This window comes from Poromitra crassiceps (genome assembly GCF_964638095.1).
Source record: "Poromitra crassiceps genome assembly, chromosome: 11".
Lineage (NCBI taxonomy): Eukaryota > Metazoa > Chordata > Actinopteri > Beryciformes > Melamphaidae > Poromitra > Poromitra crassiceps.
This window is the reverse complement of record NC_139643.1, coordinates 36028966-36052035: the sequence shown is the minus strand read 5'-3', so window position 1 is coordinate 36052035 and position 23070 is coordinate 36028966. Positions and strand designations below refer to the sequence as shown.

Sequence of the window (23070 nt, the reverse complement as noted above, 5' to 3'; positions counted from 1 at the left end):
ACAATGAAAATCTGACTCATTTGGGGTTCAACAGCTGCTTGTGCACTTGACGTCAATATTTGTTTTCTTCTCCCCTCCCCCTACCCCAGGGTAAACGAATTGTGAGACAGGTTAGACAGCAAAAATAGTTGTGAGGCGGCTCTTCCCTTTGGCCAAAACGGCATAGTGTGACTTCCCCTGTCCTGATTGGAAAAATCAACACCACCCACCAGACGCGGCCGCGCGCAACGTCCAGGGTCCGACTGGTGGATAATTATTGACCGAGGGTGCCGAGAACGAGGGTGTCACTAACTAACTTGTCCAGACTCCTCTGCAACACGCAGGACAACTTTCGACCATGAATAACAACTCATGCTCGGACCTCCTCGGCACCAGTGTGAGTGTTTATTTGCATCAGGAGTGAACGACGACAGCTATTCTGAGGCGCTATGCTGTTCTGGCAGTCCTACACTGAAAACTTCCGACCCGGGACCCCGTTACAACGACCCAGCTGCAGCAGCTATACACGGTACGGACCCCCGATACAGCCAATAATAAAGCAAAAGACATTATTACACATTTTTAAGCTGTGTCTTGTGTGTATTATAGCCAATTGTCAGCAGTGCCAGTTTTAATGTTTCGCAGTAGTTATCTGGACTGGAGCACGTTAATGAATAACTCTTTTGGTTGATAAAAGCTGCTTCCTTTGATGACTGACTTTTTGGTCCGACTGAATTTAGCCAGCACTGCAGCGCACTATTATTCTGCAAAACAGGCAATGAGTGTGTTGCGTGAGTGTGCGTGCGTGCGTGCGTGCGTGTGCGTGCGTGTGCGTGCGTGTGTGCGTGTGTGTGTGCGTGTGTGTGTGTGTGTGTGTGTGTGTGTGTGTGTGTGTGTGTGTGTGTGTGTGTGTGTGTGTGCGTGCGTGTGTGTGTGTGTGTGTGTGTGTGTGAGTGATGCATGTTTCTGCGTGCAGGAGAGGGCAATTGGAGAATTATTCTCTATTGGCCACCTGGTGTTGTTCTGTCTTTATTATTGAGGAATAATTGTTCCCTTGATGTGCTGTGTTGATACCGTCCCTGTGGAGCAGCGGAGTAGCATATCAGCTTAGCACTACTACACAGCTACAGGCACAAACACAATGACGGAAGCTCGGAGCGTGCTCATTGGCTAATCAGTATGCACTGGGCACAAGAGACGCTCTCTGATTGGCCGAGCGCCTTCCTGGGCATCCTTCCTGCGGCTGGTGGTGGTAGGGAGGCTTCAGAGACGGACAGTCTGTGTGCTGTGGGAGCCATGTTGATGCTGCCTGGTTTTGTGTCAACTATTGCACTTTGGATTGTTAAAGAATTGCGTTTAGAGGACCGGGAGTCTTAGCGGTCATTCCAGTACCGCGATGAAAAGAGAAGAGCGGCTCGGGACGGCACAGGGAGCGCTGAAGGGAAGCTTTTCATAGGTTTCCAGGCATCACAGTTGATTGAAAGCAAGAGTGAAGTTAATGCTAGTTAGCTATAGCTAGCTAGCAACAGCTGTACGGACGCTGTGTGGGATGCGGCGTGTGGACTGGCCGCCTCAAACATCCACTCTGCTTTCTGCATTGTGTTATGCTAACGTTGCGTGAAGACGGTGTACCTTTGGTAATTAGGGGCCGCTATATTCACGTTAGCTCGCTAAGTTGCCTTTTGTAAAGCGAGCTAACGCTAGCTGTTAGCTAGCATGCCGACAATCAGCTCGCCTCACGACTAACGTTTGCTAGCCGAGTGGACCTAACGTTAATTCCAGACAGCTTGCCTGTTATGGACCATCACAAGGTGTAATCAAAGTAATCCAGAGATCAGATATGGCGATACCTCCAGTGTGTGTGGAATGCTACCGATTCGCCTGCCCAACTTGCCAAGGAGCAGCTAACTGGCTAGCAGCGTAACTTTTCTTTCATCGTGTCACTCCAGCTCAGCAGGCAGAAGCTGCAGCTCACTTGCTCGCTAGCTGATCTCTGGTCCCTGAAGCAAGCTGGCGGCCCTCCGAGTAGAAGCGGAGGACAAGGAGCTGGGGGCGATGGCCTGGGTGCTGAAGATGGACGACGCCACCATCGAGTCGGGGCTGGTGCACGACTTCGATGCCAGTCTGTCAGGCATTGGGCAGGAGCTGGGGGCTGGCGCCTACAGTATGAGGTTAGAGAAACGGAAAACAGACAAGTGTTTCTGCAACATGCCAACTCAAGCTTCCTAGCACCAGGTCGGAGAACGCTGTCATGACCCACTGTCTATCGGCCTTGGGCGCTGTGTGCACTCAGCTACAGCTAGCTGTGATGCACACTTGGTCTGGAAGTGTCACTGCTTTGTCTGTTTTACCCCCTTTGTGTGGAGTGTGATGGCTCTCTTTGTTTTTGGATTTTGGAAGAGGCAGTCACAGCAGGGTACCATGGCATGATCTGAGAGAAACATTATCTCCCCCCCCCCGAAATGCAGAGGAAGGATCTGTTATATTGTGAGGGACAGTGACACAGGCAATACAAATGTATGCTGATTCCTGCTGCTCAAATTATCCGCTTACATGTGTGGATGAGAGACCTAAACTTTGTGCACGTTTCAAGGTAGCACTAATGCTCATCCTCAATGTTAACAGGTTAATAATAATAATGTGGTTTTGTTGTTGTTGTTTTTTGCCACCAGTTCATAATCACTCAGCTTCATGTATCATTTTTTCTCACATAAATAATCATACGGCCTGTGACATGTTATGAGTCAGGGAAACACTGGGTAGTCGCCAGTCGGTCAGTATTTCTTGATCATACTAGTCCGTCTAGTAGTTAATCAGTACTACTTAGCTGTACATCATACCTGAGCCACATGCTGGTCTTGCCACTATGATAAATTGTTGGCCATATCTGTTATAGGTGAATGGTTAAGTTTAAGTAACTGTTGGTGTGGTGTGCTGTATGATGTGGAAGGGTGAAGGGAGGTAATGATATTTGTATGATGAAAGCGAGAAGTTCCCAGGATGTGCAGCTGTCTTATCAGCAGCCTCTCCAGCCATCTGCTTTTAGTGTGCCACTGTGTGTTTATCTGTGTGTGACGTACATGTAGGTGCGTGCAAGTCTATTGAGAGCAAGCAAGTTTACCATAACTTATGTGATGCGTTGGGTTGCATGTGTGTAGACTGTGTACATCTATCTACTATTTCTAGGAATCTGTGTCTGTAAGTGTGTGTCCTTCACATGTCTCAAGAACCCTTCGTCTGATCGACTCACTTGGAGGGTGTGTTGCTGGGGATCCAAGGATGTGCGGTGTGTTGTATTTGGTGCAATTTGGACACAGGATGCATTCAATATTAATAAATGAGCAAACAGCTCTCTTCGCCCTGTTCAGCAGTGGGGCAAACGGGCACTGCACTAGTTATACCACTTTAACACCAACAACCAGGGTCAGACCAATAAAGTTGATCTTAACTTATTTTATCTTAATCCCTGGTTATGACAATTCAGATAGGACCTGGGTCACAACCCAGAAGAGATGCATAACCATTATCATATTAGCATAACAAATAGCAACCCGGGTGCGGGTGGTGCCATTCACACTGAAATCATCCTTGTCCCGACCCTGTTGCCAAGCCAAGTTGGGCACCCCGGGTTAACCCTTTCAGGCACAGTCAACCTGGGAATAACCCTGGTTGGACCTCGGTGTGGAAGGGGTATAGACCCTTCTCACGGGGGCCATTTTGTGTCAAAATGGCATGGTAAACACAGGTGCAAGCAAAAAAACTAATGAGGGTTTCAAACTTCCATGATTGGAATTTGGAAACCCTCGTTAGTGTTTTGCTTGCACCTGTGTTTGTTCTGCCTTTTCGACACAAAATGACCCCCGTGAAAAGGGTCTATTGGTGAAAAGAGAGAGAGTGTGTGTGTGTGTGTCAGGTAGGGATGTAACGATAACCGGTTTCAATGATGACCGTGATCAAATTCCTTACAATAACCGTACCGTTTCAAATTTTGATTATCATTAAAACCGTGTTACCATGATTACAGTGCTTTAAAAAACATGGTAAATACTGTCCATCATCAACCAAAGTTGCCAACCATCTCCCAGATGCAAACGCGCAGCCTTGGAGAAATGATTTCAGTGAGTGTATCAATCCTTTTTGGGTCTTGAGTTTTCAATATAAAACTTGGTGAAATGATTTCTGTGAGTGTATTAGTAGTTTTTGAACATTTTCAGCACATTTTAACAAACCGTGATAATGTTAATGCTGATAACCGTGATAATCACTATAATCGTGATATGAAATTTTCACATCGTTCCATCTCGAGCGTCGGGGTCTCCAGGGAAGTGCTGTCTGTGTGGGCAGTGGGTGGGGGCATGTTTGGAGTCAGCAGCTGGGGTGTACAGTAGGAACAGAATGTCTCGCTGTGTGTGTCAGTGGAACCAGCTCCTCAGATTTCAGGAAGCAAATGCCGTTTTCTGGGCGGCAGAGCTAAATGGGGCTGTGGCCCTGCGACTGGCACCCGGGCTGGCACTGTCTGGGGCTGGGCATCCACTCAGGGAGGGGAGTCGGAGAAAACGCACAAGCAAGTGTGCTGGAAAAAGGGACTTGATGAGACTAGCGGGCTACTGTTTGGAAGATGCTGTTTTGAAACAGAGTTGTGGGAAGGTATTGAAGGAATGTCTTTGGATCTGGTTTAGAACAGCGATCAAGACTTGCCACTGCCAGTATGTTCTCCAATTAATGAGATGCCATGATCCACATTTCTTGGCATGGGTAGGAACCTTTTCTGCACTGCCACTGTCTGGGGTCTACTCTAGTACACACATGTCTCTCACACACACACACTGTCTGGGGTCTACTCTAGTACACACATGTCACACACACACACTGTCTGGGGTCTACTCTAGTACACACATGTCACACACACACACTGTCTGGGGTCTACTCTAGTACACACATTTCACACACACACACTGGGGTCTACTCTAGTACACACATGTCACACACACTGTCTGGGGTCTACTCTAGTACACACATGTCACACACACGCACGTGCTCTTGCTGTGCACTCGTTGACTCTATGCAGCATTTTGACTCCGGATGAGGAGGGGGGGGCGGGCCTTGTTTAGTGTCAGAGATGGTGTGAGTGTGTGTCAGCAGCTTGGGCTATCTTGGTGTTTGTGTACTTTCATCCTGGTTTGTCCTTGTGCATGAAAGGAATCTTCCGAGGCCATATTTGATCAATGTAGCCTTATTCACATAATTCTAAGATTGACTGTTATAAAAATCGACCAGTAGACTGAATCATTGTGGTGTTAGGCAGAATGTGACACCAGGCAAAACCATCTTTTTATTTAGTGCAAGGCTATTTGTGTGTGTGGGAACTACTTCATAATTCCTTAAGAGCTTATAGAACGGAACTTTAGGAGCAAACGGCGCCTGTGGAAAAATATTGATGCCATAAGCAAGGAAAATACAATTGTAATTCTAATATATTCTTTTAGAGAATTTAACAAGCACGCAAAATCGTTCAAGCTGCAGTACACTAAAAGGACTGCAAAGACTAACTGCTACTTTCATGCGGTTTTCCCGGTTTCCTTGTTTTCTACATTATATCCATGCTTACCTTCTGTTTATCTTTCTTGCTCTCCCCTCTCTCTCTCCAGTGATGTGCTGGCTCTGCCCATCTTTAAGCAGGAGGACTCCAGCCTTCCTTCCGACGACGAGACCAAAAATACCCCATTCCAGTATGTGCTGTGTGCCGCCACCTCGCCTGCTGTCAAGCTGCACGACGAGACACTCACATACCTAAACCAAGGTGAGACGTAGACAGACGCTCACATACCTAAACCAAGGTGAGACGTACACAGACGCTCACAAACCTAAACCAAGGTGAGACGTACACAGACGCTCACATACCTAAACCAAGGTGAGACGTACACAGACGCTCACATACCTAAACCAAGGTGAGACGTACACAGACACTCACATACCTAAACCAAGGTGAGACGTACACAGACGCTCACATAGCTAAACCAAGGTGAGACGTACACAGACACAAACCTAAACCAAGGTGAGACGTAGACAGACGCTCACAAACCTAAACCAAGGTGAGACGTACACAGACGCTCACATTCCTAAACCAAGGTGAGACGTACACAGACGCTCACATACCTAAATCAAGGTGAGACGTACACAGACGCTCACATACCTAAACCAAGGTGAGACGTACACAGACGCTCACATACCTAAACCAAGGTGAGACGTACACAGACGCTCACATACCTAAACCAAGGTGAGACGTACACAGACGCTCACATACCTAAACCAAGGTGAGACGTACACAGACGCTCACATACCTAAACCAAGGTGAGACGTACACAGACGCTCACAAACCTAAACCAAGGTGAGACGTACACAGACGCTCACATACCTAAACCAAGGTGAGACGTACACAGATGCTCACATACCTAAACCAAGGTGAGATGTACACAGACGCTCACATACCTAAACCAAGGGAGATGTACACAGACGCTCACATACCTAAACCAAGGTGAGATGTACACAGACGCTCACATACCTAAACCTAGGTGAGACGTACACAGACGCTCACATTCAACCAAGGTGAGACCTACACAGACGCTCACATACCTAAACCAAGGTGAGACGTAGACAGACGCTCACATACCTAAACCAAGGTGAGACGTACACAGACGCTCACATTCAACCAAGGTGAGACCTACACAGACGCTCACATACCTAAACCAAGGTGAGACGTAGACAGACGCTCACATACCTAAACCAAGGTGAGACGTACACAGACGCTCACATTCAACCAAGGTGAGACCTACACAGACGCTCACATACCTAAACCAAGGTGAGACGTACACAGACGCTCACATACCTAAACCAAGGTGAGACGTACACAGACGCTCACATTCAACCAAGGTGAGACGTACACAGACGCTCACATACCTAAACCAAGGTGAGACCTACACAGACGCTCACATACCTAAACCAAGGTGAGGCGTACACAGACGCTCACATTCAACCAAGGTGAGACGTAGACAGATGCTCACATACCTAAACCAAGGTGAGACGTACACAGATGCTCACATACCTAAACCAAGGTGAGACGTACACAGACGCTCACATACCTAAACCAAGGTGAGACGTACACAGATGCTCACATACCTAAACCAAGGTGAGACGTAGACAGACGCTCACATACCTAAACCAAGGTGAGACGTACACAGATGCTCACATACCTAAACCAAGGTGAGACGTAGACAGATGCTCACATACCTAAACCAAGGTGAGACGTACACAGATGCTCACATACCTAAACCAAGGTGAGACGTACACAGATGCTCACATACCTAAACCAAGGTGAGACGTACACAGATGCTCACATACCTAAACCAAGGTGAGACGTACACAGATGCTCACATACCTAAACCAAGGTGAGACGTACACAGACGCTCACATACCTAAACCAAGGTGAGACGTACACAGACGCTCACATTCAACCAAGGTGAGACGTACACAGACGCTCACATACCTAAACCTAGGTGAGACGTACACAGACGCTCACATTCAACCAAGGTGAGACCTACACAGACGCTCACATACCTAAACCAAGGTGAGACGTAGACAGACGCTCACATACCTAAACCAAGGTGAGACGTACACAGACGCTCACATTCAACCAAGGTGAGACCTACACAGACGCTCACATACCTAAACCAAGGTGAGACGTAGACAGACGCTCACATACCTAAACCAAGTTGAGACGTACACAGACGCTCACATTCAACCAAGGTGAGACCTACACAGACGCTCACATACCTAAACCAAGGTGAGACGTACACAGACGCTCACATACCTAAACCAAGGTGAGACGTACACAGACGCTCACATTCAACCAAGGTGAGACGTACACAGACGCTCACATACCTAAACCAAGGTGAGACCTACACAGACGCTCACATACCTAAACCAAGGTGAGGCGTACACAGACGCTCACATTCAACCAAGGTGAGACGTAGACAGATGCTCACATACCTAAACCAAGGTGAGACGTACACAGATGCTCACATACCTAAACCAAGGTGAGACGTACACAGACGCTCACATACCTAAACCAAGGTGAGACGTACACAGATGCTCACATACCTAAACCAAGGTGAGACGTACACAGATGCTCACATACCTAAACCAAGGTGAGACGTACACAGACGCTCACATACCTAAACCAAGGTGAGACGTACACAGATGCTCACATACCTAAACCAAGGTGAGACGTAGACAGATGCTCACATACCTAAACCAAGGTGAGACGTACACAGATGCTCACATACCTAAACCAAGGTGAGACGTACACAGATGCTCACATACCTAAACCAAGGTGAGACGTACACAGATGCTCACATACCTAAACCAAGGTGAGACGTAGACAGACGCTCACATACCTAAACCAAGGTGAGACGTACACAGATGCTCACATACCTAAACCAAGGTGAGACGTAGACAGATGCTCACATACCTAAACCAAGGTGAGACGTACACAGATGCTCACATACCTAAACCAAGGTGAGACGTACACAGATGCTCACATACCTAAACCAAGGTGAGACGTACACAGATGCTCACATACCTAAACCAAGGTGAGACGTACACAGATGCTCACATACCTAAACCAAGGTGAGACGTACACAGATGCTCACATACCTAAACCAAGGTGAGACGTACACAGATGCTCACATACCTAAACCAAGGTGAGACGTACACAGACGCTCACATACCTAAACCAAGGTGAGACGTACACAGATGCTCACATACCTAAACCAAGGTGAGACGTACACAGACGCTCACATACCTAAACCAAGGTGAGACGTACACAGATGCTCACATACCTAAACCTAGGTGAGACGTAGACAGACGCTCACATACCTAAACCAAGGTGAGACGTACACAGATGCTCACATACCTAAACCAAGGTGAGACGTACACAGATGCTCACATACCTAAACCAAGGTGAGACGTACACAGACGCTCACATACCTAAACCTAGGTGAGACGTACACAGACGCTCACATACCTAAACCAAGGTGAGACGTACACAGATGCTCACATACCTAAACCAAGGTGAGACGTACACAGATGCTCACATACCTAAACCAAGGTGAGACGTACACAGACGCTCACATACCTAAACCAAGGTGAGACGTACACAGACGCTCACATACCTAAACCAAGGTGAGACGTAGGATTGCGGAGGATTGGTATAAGTCACATTGGTTAGTAGTTCTGGGATGTCCAACTTTACTTTTGAGTCTCATGGAGGTGTCGTTAGCCTAATTCAGCAAAGCATCTCTGATGGGATGTCCCGCACACATTTCTCCCTTTCTCTTCTTTCTTTCTGCTGATCTTTTGAACTCCCTTTGTCTCCCTCCTCAGGCCAGTCTTATGAAGTGCGTCTGTTGGACAACAGGAAGCCAGGGGAGTTACCAGAGATCAACAACAAGATGGTTAAGGTGAGAGCCGCCGCACAGCTGGCAAACACTAAGAGGGAAAGGCTTTTCTGCGAGGGCTGCACCATGCTGAAAAAATATCTCTAATTGTGTGTTTTTGAGTGTAGAATATGATGTGTAGGCCAGGACATCTTTCTAGCACAACAATATTTCATTTAAAATGGTATTTTAACACATTTCGCCTCGAAACAAATATTGAACCTCCTGCGATTTGAAAATTGCAGTAGGCGATATTTCAATTAAATTTAGATTATGGCTGTCTGTGTGTGCAGAGCACAGTGCGAGTGGTGTTCCATGACCGTCGACTGCAGTACACAGAGCACCAGCAGCTCGAGGGGTGGAAGTGGAATCGTCCTGGCGACCGTCTCCTTGACATCGGTAAGGTCACCTGACAACACGCTTTTAAATTAATTTAAATCAATTATTATTTATTTAAATTCGCTTTTATTTAGGATGTGTGTGATTTGGGGGCACCCCCGTGGCTTCCCTGATAGAGTGCATACCATAAAGGCTTAAGGCACATTTATGGTTACTGCAGTCTGTCCAATGCTTACGGGGGTTCACGCCAAAGACCGTTCTCTCCGCACAGGCACAGCATTTCATGGTAAATGCAGTAGCAGCATGCATAGAATCAGCTGTCAGTTTGTCAGTTGGCGCGATTGACTACTTCCCTAGTAACCGACTAACATAGCAGCAATTAGCCAATCGTCCTCGGGAACTGATTTCAGCGTTGGCGGAGACCTCCAGAGTTAAATTTTTTAGATGAGCTCAGTGTGGACCCTCCACAGACCCCCTGTGGCGCTCCGCAGTCGCCGCACAGACCCTCTGCACCGCGAACACTGTACACACCCCAGTTACCACAAATTTGCCTTTAGTCCTTCCCGCGGCTAGCCCAGGTTCAAATCCCACCTGTGGCCCTTTGAGGCAAGTCATTCTCCTATATTTCCTGTGCAACAACTGTCCTGTCCAATAAAGGCCAAAAATGCGTTAAAAACTCATCTTAAGATGTGTGTGCTTTGGCGTGTGTCAGATATCCCCATGTCGGTGGGCATTGTGGAGCCCAAGACCAACTCGTCGCAGCTCAACGCTGCAGAGTTCCTCTGGGACATCGGCAAGAGAGCTTCTGTCTTTGTGCAGGTAACACACACACACACACACACACACACACACACACATGCATCCATTCACACGCACATCGTCTCTCTTTCCTGCCATCTGTTGGGCGTGCCACTGAATCTCCACATCAAACACCTTCAAATAAAATCATATACACACACACACACACACACACACACACACACATACTCTCTCCTCCCTGTCTGCAGGTGCACTGCATCAGTACCGAGTTCACTCCCAGGAAGCACGGTGGAGAGAAGGGCGTTCCCTTCAGGATCCAGATTGACACCTTCACCCAGGGAGACGGTGCAGAGTACACCGAGCACCTCCACTCAGCCTCCTGCCAAATCAAAGTCTTCAAGGTACACACACGCACGCACGCACGCACGCACACACACGGGCGCTTTTGTCAACTTCCACTGAACTTACATTGATGTCTTCACTTTCACTTAAGCCGGGCAACCCTCCAGGGGTATAGGCCATCGACAAGGGACTTCCAGAGTTCTCGGCCATTTGCGTTCTATCTGATGCCAGGTGTAACCCGTTTTCTTGATGTCTGCTTGGAGATCCTGTTGCCAGGTGTTCTTTCTTGGCCGGCTTCCTTTCCTCTTTCCTTGTGGATCCCATGTCAGCGCTTGCCGGGTCGTGCCGGGTGGTGTTTGACACTGGTTTTCATAGTGTGCGCCCGATCCATCGCCATCATCTTCTTCCAATTTCGTCTGCTGCTGGTAGTTGTTTTGTCTTCGTCCACAGATCGTTGTTGCTGATCTTGTCTAGCCAGTGAATATTAAGAATCCTTCTCAGGCATTTGTTGATGCAGGTTTGTACTTTATGGATTGTGTTTCTTGTCGTTCTCCAGGTCTCTGCGCCATAAAGCATCACTGATTTATTTTACTTTGGAGTTGACGAGCCTTCTTTTTGTTTGTTGCTGTATCACTCTAGAGCGCCAGATGTTCATTAGCTTTAAAAAGCCTGTCCTGTCCTTGCTTACTCTTGCGTTGACATCTGCTTCTGCACCTCCTTGATGATGATGATACGAAGCGTGGCAATCTGGTCGACACGGCTACCTCATGTGCCTGTCCTCATATCCATCAAGTCTGATCAGCATTCCTCCTGCTCTGCTCTCCTCTCTCCTCCTCTCTGCCTGTCCCCTCTCTTAGCCAAAGGGGGCGGACCGTAAGCAAAAGACAGACAGGGAGAAGATGGAGAAACGAACAGCTCAAGAGAAGGAGAAGTACCAGCCCTCTTACGATACCACTATCCTGTCAGAGGTCAGTAGGCTCTCAGCTATCTGGTATTTTCAGCACATCTCACCCCAGTTTTATGGTTTTGTATACGTCAATGGCTATAGCACTAACAAGAACAGAGTTTAAATTAGGGATGCACAATATATCGGCAATCATATCGATATCGGCCGTTGTTAGTCTTATTTTTTTTATATATCGGCATCGGTCTGATGTTGAAATGTTAATATCAGTTATCGGTATTGAGAGGAAACAATGCGGTAAATCTATGATTTATGGGCTTTTCCAAATGTTTTTGGAAATTAAGAAAGACAATCGTTTTTCAAATCCACAATGTTTGCATGCGTGTTTCACTATGTACACAATTTTTGTATCATAGAAACTTGTTTTTATACAGATCCTATCGACATCGGTAAATTTCGGTTATCAGCCATAACGGCAATGTTAATATCGGTTATCGGTATCGGTCAAAATTTCCATATTGGTGCATCTCTAGTTTCAATTCCCATGGGGGGCTATCATGTTAAAATATGCCTCACGCCACAGTAATGCATTCATTTGGCTGTTCTGGTCACTGTGTTTGTCATCTGTGAGCATAGATTACAATGTTAAATGTCTCTGAAAATCTCTAGTAAGTGCTGTAGCGACAGTAGCAAATAGTAGTTTGAAATGTCATACACTTGTATGCCATAGCAAGACTGCACTCAGGCTGTACAGTATATACTGGGATGGAGTGTCTGGCTAACCTGTGCTATGTGTCTGTGTGTAGATGAGGCTTGAGCCCATCATAGAGGATGCAGGTGAACTCGAGCTGAAAAAGTCCAGCAAGCGCACACTTCCCGCTGACTGTGGCGACTCCCTGGCCAAGAGAGGCAGTGTAAGCACCCTGCAATCTCCTCCACTCCTCCTGCTGCCCATCACTCCCCTCCACAAACTGCCCCTAAGCACCCTGCTCTCTCCTCCACTCCTCCTGCCCATCACTCACATCCACAAACTGACCCTAAGCACCCTGCTCTCTCCTCCACTCCTGCTGCCCATCACTCCCATCTACAAACTGCCCCTAAGCACCCTGCTCTCTCCTCCACTCCTCATGCTGCCCATCACTCCCATCCACAAACTGACCCTAAGCACCCTGCTCTCTCCTCCACTCCTCCTGCCCATCACTCCCATCCACAAACTGCCCCTAAGCACCCTGCTCTCTCCTCCACTCCCCCTGCTGCCCATCACTCCCCTCCACAAACTGACCCTAAGCACCCTGCTCTCTCCATTCCTCCTGCCCATCACTCCCATCCACAAACGGACCCTAGCCACTGCTCCTTTTTAGACAACAGGGGTATTCCAGAAAGGTTTCAGAAATCCTAAACTAAATCTTGAATTCTGACTTGGGTGAAATACACAGGGCATAGCGTGATTTTTGTTTTGTTTTCTCAAGCTCTTGTTTTAGAGCAGAGGTTGTCAAAGTGGGGGGCGGGCCTCCCCGGGGGGGCTCCAAACAGTTTCAGGGGAGGCTCAGTGAATAGAAGTGAAACAAATATTACATTAGTTATCAAAATAGCCTAAATGTGTGTGATTTGGTTAAAGAGATCATTCAGAGATACAGTAGTTTTGGTTTATGTTACTGTTTGTTTTTGTTTTTTCCACTCTCCCAGAGTGAGAAACCAATCCCTTCAGACAGATCTTCTTTTATGCAATTGGTGTGGTCTGAAGTATGTCAAACAAAAACGGCAATATCAGGTGATCTTGTCTAGGATCAAATAAGCTAATCACCATAGGCATCCAAGAATTGAGTGAAACGGAGCAAGTAAAGTTTTAGAGTATCAGGAGTGGCCTACAGTGTTAACCCAGTAAGTCGTCTCTGTTGTTATGTGTTGAGTATTGAAGTGCATGTGTCTCCTGTCAGTGTTCCCCATGGCCAGACAACGCCTACGTCAGCCCCACCCAGGCAGCTACTCCCTCCTTCACCTGCGCCCCCCTGTCCACCTACACAGCCTCCTCTGTCCCAGACAGGTAACACTGTGTGTGTGTGTGTGTGTGTGTGTGTGTGTGTGTGTTATGAGGTGCGTGTTATGAGGTGCGTGTTCAGTCTCCAAGTAAATATTGTCCCTTGTATTCCAGTGATTCGATTTCGTCCTCTCCCAATCACCAGGCAGACCCTGCCATTCAAGGCACCTCGGAGGTTAGTCTACACTCATTATGTATTGATTGGTTTATAATAGGTGATGGATGGGTAAGTTGATGGGTGGGTCCTCATTGATATCAGTCATTTGTGACTCTTTATGCTGAAATTGCACTTAATCACTTGTGGTAATAGTACTCATACATGAGTTCCTGGTTCTTCAATATGTGATAACTGGCCTACTATTGCATTGCCTGTTGTATTGTTGGACTGTTTTGCTTTATATTTATTTGTATGCTGTTCTAATCTTTACCCTTGTCAGGCAAATGCCATGACACGCAGGAAAAAGCTTTTCATTCCACTGTGCACTTGTCTGTGTAAGGTGGAATGACGATAGAATTGTAATGAAAAGGACTGAGTAAATGATATCGTGGTGCCACAAAGGCCAGTCTCTACTGTGGTTACATAATGCATGACTATATGTATAGGTAGATTGAGCAGGAGTGAATGAGGGATTATGTGTGTGTAAGATAACCCCAGATCCATGTGTTGACGCTCTGTGTATTGCTGTCTTCTGCAGCAGTTGAGCCCCACAGCCTCCATACAGGACACCCAGAAATGGCTGCTAAAAAACCGCTTCAACTCCTACGCGCGACTCTTCTCCCACTTCTCAGGTACATGCTCATTCACAACATGGATGTAGTGTGATGATGGTAGCTGATGGAGTATACGTGACTCCCCTCTCCCTCTGTACCTCGTGTAGGTTCTGATTTGTTGAAGCTGACCCGGGATGACCTGGTCCAGATTTGTGGGCCAGCTGATGGGATCAGGCTCTTCAATACACTTAAATCCAGGTGTGGTGAATATTGGTGGATGTGCACACACGTATGCACATTATGTAGGTACTGTTGTGTGTCATTGCTTAAATGTTGTGTGTGTGTGTGCGTGTGTGTGTGTGTGTGTGTGTGTGTGTGTGTGTGTGTAGGTCAGTGCGTCCCAGGTTGACAGTGTACGTCTGTCAGGAGTCTCTTAGTGAGAGCCCCCTGCTGGAGAGACGCAGCAACAACGAGAATGGAGAACACAGCAACCCCGCCAGTTTATACGGTACCCACCTCTCTCTCTGTATGGGTTGTGCACAGCCAGCCTGCGGCATAACACTGAAAGTAGTCCACGCACTGATGTGTGCATTTGGTATATAGGGGCCCAATTTCTTTCCTGTGAAGGGCCACCAATTGGATGGAAGGCCGTGGGCCAAAGATAAATGTTGATCTTATGGTCAAAGGACATCTCACTACTAGAATAAGGTGGAGGGTTCAGCGCGGCGCACAATTGCTCAACTGCGGAGCAGGCGTCATGCTAGAAATGACCAATATTTCTAATTACATTCAAATGTATTCTATATTTACCTACTGCACCTTGTTTGTAACGGAGCCCACAGCATAAGAATGTCACACGTGCGTAACGGAGTGACAATACAAATCTTAAATCTTGAATCTTTATAGACCATTTACATTTAAATCTAAAATAAAATTTCAAAATAATAAAAACGCTACTCATTTATGAATTTGCAGAGTTGATTGACAAAAAAAACACTTCCATATGTTTCTTTTTGGTAGCATAAACCGATTTAAAAGGGAAAGACACCTTTCTGACAGTGCATGCAACTCAAGGTGCATAGTCCATCCTAACCCTACCCATCAGAATCCATTCTCATTCAGATATCTTGAAGTGATTCTCACCTCCGCCGGGGGAGCCCTTTAAAAATGAGCCCACTACAGCCTCTGAAAGACAGTAATCTGTCAAATCCATGGCGGGCCCCAAATTGGGCAGCCATGGTGTAAAGTGTCTGTCTTTGTGTGTTTCTGTGCAGTGTACCATGCGTTGTACCTAGAGGAGCTGACCTCAGGTCTGTCTTTGTGTGTTTCTGTGCAGTGTACCATGCTCTGTACCTGGAGGAGCTGACCTCAGGTCTGTCTTTGTGTGTTTCTGTGCAGTGTACCATGCTCTGTACCTGGAGGAGCTGACCTCAGGTCTGTCTTTGTGTGTTTCTGTGCAGTGTACCATGCTCTGTACCTGGAGGAGCTGACAGCAGGTCTGTCTTTGTGTGTTTCTGTGCAGTGTACCATGCTCTGTACCTGGAGGAGCTGACCTCAGGTCTGTCTTTGTGTGTTTCTGTGCAGTGTACCATGCTCTGTACCTGGAGGAGCTGACAGCAGGTCTGTCTTTGTGTGTTTCTGTGCAGTGCACCATGCTCTGTACCTGGAGGAGCTGACCTCAGGTCTGTCTTTGTGTGTTTCTGTGCAGTGTACCATGCTCTGTACCTGGAGGAGCTGACCTCAGGTCTGTCTTTGTGTGTTTCTGTGCAGTGTACCATGCTCTGTACCTGGAGGAGCTGACCTTAGGTCTGTCTTTGTGTGTTTCTGTGCAGTGTACCATGCTCTGTACCAGGAGGAGCTGACAGCAGGTCTGTCTTTGTGTGTTTCTGTGCAGTGTACCATGCTCTGTGCCTGGAGGAGCTGACCTCAGGTCTGTCTTTGTGTGTTTCTGTGCAGTGTACCATGCTCTGTACCAGGAGGAGCTGACAGCAGGTCTGTCTTTGTGTGTTTCTGTGCAGTGTACCATGCTCTGTGCCTGGAGGAGCTGACCTCAGGTCTGTCTTTGTGTGTTTCTGTGCAGTGTACCATGCTCTGTACCTGGAGGAGCTGACAGCAGCAGAACTCATCCGCAAGATGGCGTGTGTGTGCAGCCTTCCACTGGGAACGATCAACCAGGTGTACCGGCAGGGTCCCACGGGCATCCACATCCTTCTTAGCGACCAGGTACTAAAACACACACACGCGCACACGCACACACACACACACACACACACACACACACACACACACACACACACACACACACACACACACACACACACACACACACAGTCCGTATAGAGGAAGAGAGAGGAACAGTGCCAAAGTGATGTGCCATCCGATAAGAGCCAGTCTCCCTGTCTTTAGTGTAATTTATTTGCATGTGATTTACACAATCTCAATCTGTCGCACATCATATTGTGTTGTATCTCCCCACGCAGAATGGTCTGCCATTCATATCGGTTTTTGCCTCTCACACCCCTCAAAAACACCGGGAATTTATTTTTTATTTTTGTTTTCTAAAAGTTGAACGGTATATTTCTTGAACCGCAGCATTTCACCTCGCTTTGTTTTTCCTTTTCCAGATGGTTTACAACTTGCCCGACGAGAGCTGTTTTTTGATCAGCACTCTCCACGGTGAGTTGATAATGAATCGCTTCAGTACTAGCTAGGTGCTGTCTCTTTCTTTAGATGGATGAGATTTGAATGCTGTAAGGCCTGTGTTGTTGTAACTTACTGTGTCACGAGGCTTAGTATATCCTCGATTGGATGAAACTCTCCCTCATCACAATTCTCTCTCTGCAGATGAGTTGGGTGAAGGACTGCATCTAATCCTGAAGTAGCGAGGAAGACTGTTGGCATCACTGACACTCCACCCTCTGTTTTGGAGCAGAAGTCTTTCTCTGCCCCCCTCTCTCTCTCCTCTCTCCCCTTGTATTTCCTCTCTCCCTCTCTCTGTCAAAGTGTTCACATTACTAGATGGAAGGCAGAGAGACTGAGCTAAGCCATGTAAATGTTAGAATCTGACATGGGTGTGTCCATTGTTTCATATTGAAAACACTATTAACCCGGGGAGATTAGTTAAGAGGAGAGACTGGGGCTAAGGGGAAAGCTTATGATGTGCTATGTACTTTCATTTTATTATTTTATATGGTTCTATGTGGGAAGGGAGAGGGAGAGACCCCAGGAAAGAGGGAAGAGTGTGATGGTCTAGCCAGCGCAATGAGGAAAGAAGGGGGGGGGTTCTTTATTTTTGCCCCGCCCCCACACAACTCTCACAAACCAGAACTAGGCCAGTATTTGATAACCTGCATTGCTGAACAGCATGTCATTTCATCATACTAACTAGTCTAACTTGCATAAAGGGGGAAACCCAACTTACTGTGCTCGTTTGTTACTGTAGCCGCGGCTAGCGCTCTGTGGGGTTGGTCTTACTAAACCACGCCCATTAATTGTTCAACAAAGCTTAGTAACTCCAGGAATGTCTGGGCCTCCCACTAAATTGAATTTGTAGAATGTTGTCACGTGTGGATGTTCTCGCCGACACATTCGAAACCCCTTTGTTTTTGTCTCGGAAGTTGTAGAATGAACTCATCTCGCGTGTCTCCTGTCGCGTGGGGAAGGAGTCATTTTTAAAGTCGGGAAGACTTCCAGCCATATCATGTCTACGCATTACTGACAGAATGTCACACTCAGCTCAAGTCTTTTTAATAATCTATCGCCGGCGGAGGCATATCAATACATTGATGTATTTGGCCTGCGCTTTTACTGTTTTTAGTTGATGCTTTATTTATGGGCGATTTGTGACATGACTGGTGCCATACTGGCTTTTTAGTTGGGGTCACCCCCCCTTTGCACTCACACACACAGCACGGACACCTCTTTTTGACCGGTTCTCCGCACTGCCCTAGTGAGCGCCATTAGAGCAGTATGGTTTACACATGAATTTTGAAGAGATTCATGTCTGTTTAAATGAAATGCTAGGGGGAGAGGGGGAGGAGCCTCTATAGAAGACTTGACTGGCAGCACCACTTGGGGCGGCGGCGGCTGAGCAGCAATGCCTATCCAAAAAACCTATTATGAAGTGGACCAAACGGGTTTCAGAGAAGATAGGCAGGTTTTCCCGGAGGGTGAAGCCTCACTGGTTCTGTACATCTCTTGGTAGTTAGAAAGGTGTTCCAAATGGCAAATGAAACCCTTATCTTGTGTACTGCATTTACTATGATCAACTCAATATGTTCAGCTAGGGCTGCACAATCAGTCGAATATTAATTGTGCTCAAGATTTTGGCTTCCCACAATCATGAAAACAAGAGAATCAGCCTCATTCCATTTAGCAGTGTTGCTCTCATTTTGTCCTGTGTTGTAAATCCAGCGCATCCTTTCCCTCACAGAGGTGCGCTCCGGCCCTCCTTCAAAGCCCGAACACGCTGTGGTGCGTGTAGTTTCAGCTCGAGTCGAGAACAGAGAGCCGGCGCGTTTGTCCGTTTATGTTGAACCTTCCTTGGTAGAAGATGACAGTTCAAAGAAATCCAGTGTTCACATTTTTTTCCAAATAAGTGCATGATGTTCCCAAGGTCAAAGAGTAATCGTGTTAAAATCGTGATTGATCAAAAATAATTTGTTGATTATAATTTTGACCATAATCGTGCAGCCCTATGTTCGGCAAGACACACCCATCATAGAACGTTCTGATAGAAATGTATCGGTGCGGTAGCCCGGGTTTCAAGCGGCTTTCCCTGTAGACTGGAGACTTGTGCAGCAGCTCAGTACAGCACAACTGGATCTACAGAGAACTGTGTTTTGTTTTCTAGCTGAACACAGGAAGAATGGTGTGTGTGTGTACCCCTTAACTGAGAAAAGTGACAGGAACCCTGGGAACAGTTGAGGTTTGCCCCCCTCCCCCCAACCTCCACCTCCTCGTTTTTGCCCTCTCGGCCTCCCTTCAGAGGAACAGTGTCTGGCAACATTCAAGTGCATACAGTAGGTGTGTGTGTGTGTGTGTGTGTGTGTGCACCTGTGAGTGTAAGAGTGTGTGTATGTGTATGATTTTTCGTTCTTGGAATTCTTGCAATGAAGACTTAGTTGGCTTATGTATGTCAGTAGTTGTCACATAAACCTTTTCTTATTGGCATGATGAAACCGTGTTTAGTTTGCCATGTAGTAAAGAGCATGGGGGAAGAGGGGTGGGAGGGAGGGATGATTTGGTTTGTGACAACAAGTGTAGCCCCTGACTCTTTTTTCCCCCCAAGATGTTAAAAGACCAAGCCTGCACTGAAAAACACAGAACTCAAAAACTTGATGTGTAGTCGGTAGTCCTACAACCACACACTCTTTTCTCATGTGCCTGTGAGAGGGAGAAGGGGGGAAAAAAGATGTCGAAACTGAAAAGTATCCGTGTTCCTGTCTCGCCTCACACCAGAGGCAGGGGCTGTAGCTCTTTGGGTATATGCAGGGATGTGAGTACCACAGCACAGTGTACTACGATCATTGACTCAACATTAGTTGACCGTGTGGATGTGATACCAAGTCAGGCTGACTGGTGAGCAGTTTGGGCCCCCTCAGAGCCTGTCCTTTGTATGCGAGTGTGTGTGTGTATGAGAGAGAGAGAGTGAGCATGTGCACAGTACCGTATGCTGGAGATGTACACAACCACCTGTGCTGGAAATAAATGATTTCATAACTTTCTTTGGTGTCCTACTTCATTATTATTATGATCAAGAGAGTAATATGCGGAAGTGTTAAACACCTAATAAGAACTCTGTATGATGCCAGGCTGCTTTACTTGAGCGGGTGCAAAAATGATAAGTACAAGATAATCATGAAGGAAATGTAATGCAGCTAACCGTGGTCATGTGCATTCACATATCCAGGAAGTAATCATTTGATTACTTCGTTCAACTAATAGTCTGTTCTTAAGTAACAGAGTAATTCAGGAACTCCCATTAACTAGCAGTTCATTTCTGATTTGTTCCCTGGTAACTAACATTATGTCCATTCTTGTGGTACATTATGAAACTAGAAGACTTAAGGAATCTATTGGGAGTGGGACCAGCCATGTAGCACATTAGGAAGGGGGTAAATAATGCTCCAAAGTTAGGGACCGTTTATTATTTAGAAGGGGGGGCAGACAATTTGCTTTGCAAAAGGACATATAGCCTATATATAGATATAGCTATCTTGACTTGCAAATATCCAATAGCTTATGCTATGGATTTTTTCTTTGTCTTTCATCATAAGATAAGGAATTCAGATCAAATGTATCTACAACATGCCAATTGGTTATGAGCAGTTGTGTCAATTGTGCTAAAACCTTGAGAAAACGAAATTTTTACAATTACCAATGAAAAAATAAAACTTAGTACGGTATTTCATTATTACCTTAGCCCTTGGGGCGGCTTTAGCTCAAAGGGTAGAGGGGGTCACCCGGGTCACCCGTCACCCGCCAATTCTCCTGGAGAACAAGAGGGGTCGGTGACTCGACTCGCAGCCAGACCACCAAGCACCACACAAACTCCCCACCGTGAGCGCAGGGAGAAGAGGCCCACACCATGGGACAACAAACCAAAGCTCAGAAGCTCAAAAACATTCTATGACATATTGGCAGGTTTGAATAAAATGTGCTTTTATTTGAATAGAACTAACCGGGCGTGACTCCGGTGTAATACTGCTAGCAGGGCCGTAGCTAGCTATGAGGACGGGGAGGTCCGGACCTCCCCTAATATTTCAGAGATTTTTTTAATATTTCAGAGTTTTTTTTTTTTTTTTTTTTTTTTTTTTTAGCCTTTATTTAACCAGGTTTGTCCCATTGAGATCAAAGATCTCTTTTACAAGAGAGACCTGGCCAAGAAACAGCAGCAACACAAAGTTACAACAAACAAACACATAAACACATACAATTGAAAAACATTAAAATGATCAAATAAAACATTTGCATACAGACAGCCTGTTCTCAAGAGATTTTACCATAGCCTTAAAACCATTTAAGGTTACTAAGCTATTAAGTTTAAGATCAGACTGCAGACTGTTCCATGCGGTGGGTGCAGAGAACCTAAAAGCTTTCTTCCCCAATTCAGTTCGGACTTTGGGAACAGAAAATTGTAGAGTGTCCTGAGAACGAAGATTGTAAAAAAATAAAACAATCTGCATGGAAAACAGGAAAAGCATGAAAAACACGGGATCGCTTTTATTTTGAAACGAAAGGCAGGTCAGGCAGGAAGTCATCTGACGCCGCGTCCACGGTAACTTGATTCTGAGAGAGCAGCAGCATGGTGGTGAGTGATGACTGTCTGTCTGCCTGGCGAGATAATTGAAGGTGAGCGAGCTGCGAGACAGTGAGCGAGTGAAAGACAGACAGTGAGTGACACACACTGACAGATTTTTTAGCAACAACCAAGAAAGTAAGTGTCTAGTCTGTCTAAGTAACTTTGTGTGTTGTGTACGGCTTGGGTTGTGTACCTGTGTTTGTAGGTGTCATTTTGATATGAATTTGGCTAAAACAGTTTGTGTTTGTTAGTTACAATTATGTTGACAGGAGAGCTGAGCAGGTGGTGACATGAAAGAGAATATACTGAATAATGACATCACAACAGTATAATCCTAATGTTGATTTAAAATGATATATTACTCTAAATATGGCTTAAAAAGGGGGGGGGGGGGAACAAAAAAAAATTAGGGGAGCAAGGGGAGCCGAATCCGCCTCCCCTTGCTGGACCTCCCCTATTTCGGAACCCTGGCTACGGCCCTGACTGCTAGCTGTATGTAGGCTACTCTCTCCTATCAAACATCGCACTGGATGTTGAGAACCACTCTCAAAAGATTTCAGAACAAATGGAAGTCCTACCAACACAGATTTGTATACTATTTTTCACTCCTTAAACCCTGTAGTTAGACTATAACTACACTCCTTAAAACCCATTGTTATACTATAAGTATTAATTCACTCCTTAAACCCCGTAGTTAGACTATAACTACAGCCCTAAACCTGTTGTTATACTATAACTACATGCTTATTTGCGGGCTGTATTCTAAAGCGTTACCACTATTCACCATGCTAAATTAAATTGCAATGAACAAATAGCTCAGTGGGTAAGGCGCCTGTGCTTCTATGTTGGAGGTACCAGGCTTGAATCCCTGCTGATATTTTTTTAGATAGATACATTTTGACATAACACTGCCATATACGGTTTAAAGAAGTTTCAATAGCCTAAGTAATATTAACATACAAATAATTAAATTGCGTGCAGTGGACTGTTTACAGTAGGCCTACACTGTAAGTGTAAGCCAACCTGTTTCCAACGTTGTGGGAATGTGATGCCACCTGCCATAATGACGTGCGCCCGTGGTTGGCTCCCAACGTTCTGCCACCTAAAAGCTACCGTTGAGCCACCGCTGTGCCAACGTGCCATTGCTATCTGTGTAGGCCTACTCTTATGACTGTAGTTCACTGTTGACAGTATGGAGTGA

At 46.3% G+C, this 23070-nt stretch overlaps 1 protein-coding gene across 1 annotated transcript; it reads left to right on the top strand.

The window, feature by feature from the left end:
* The first annotated feature begins 1299 nt into the window (after window positions 1–1299).
* On the top strand, window positions 1300–19745 carry ubp1 (upstream binding protein 1). Its single transcript, XM_083646712.1, has 16 exons — window positions 1300–2150; window positions 5628–5779; window positions 9421–9497; window positions 9767–9872; window positions 10525–10631; window positions 10820–10972; window positions 11771–11881; window positions 12624–12731; window positions 13755–13861; window positions 13970–14030; window positions 14551–14644; window positions 14734–14824; window positions 14956–15074; window positions 16647–16789; window positions 17191–17242; window positions 17411–19745. The coding sequence occupies exons 1-16, from the start codon at window positions 2035–2037 to the stop codon at window positions 17446–17448; spliced, it is 1635 nt and encodes a 544-aa protein (XP_083502838.1). The 5' UTR covers window positions 1300–2034; the 3' UTR covers window positions 17449–19745.
* Window positions 19746–23070: the final 3325 nt, after the last annotated feature.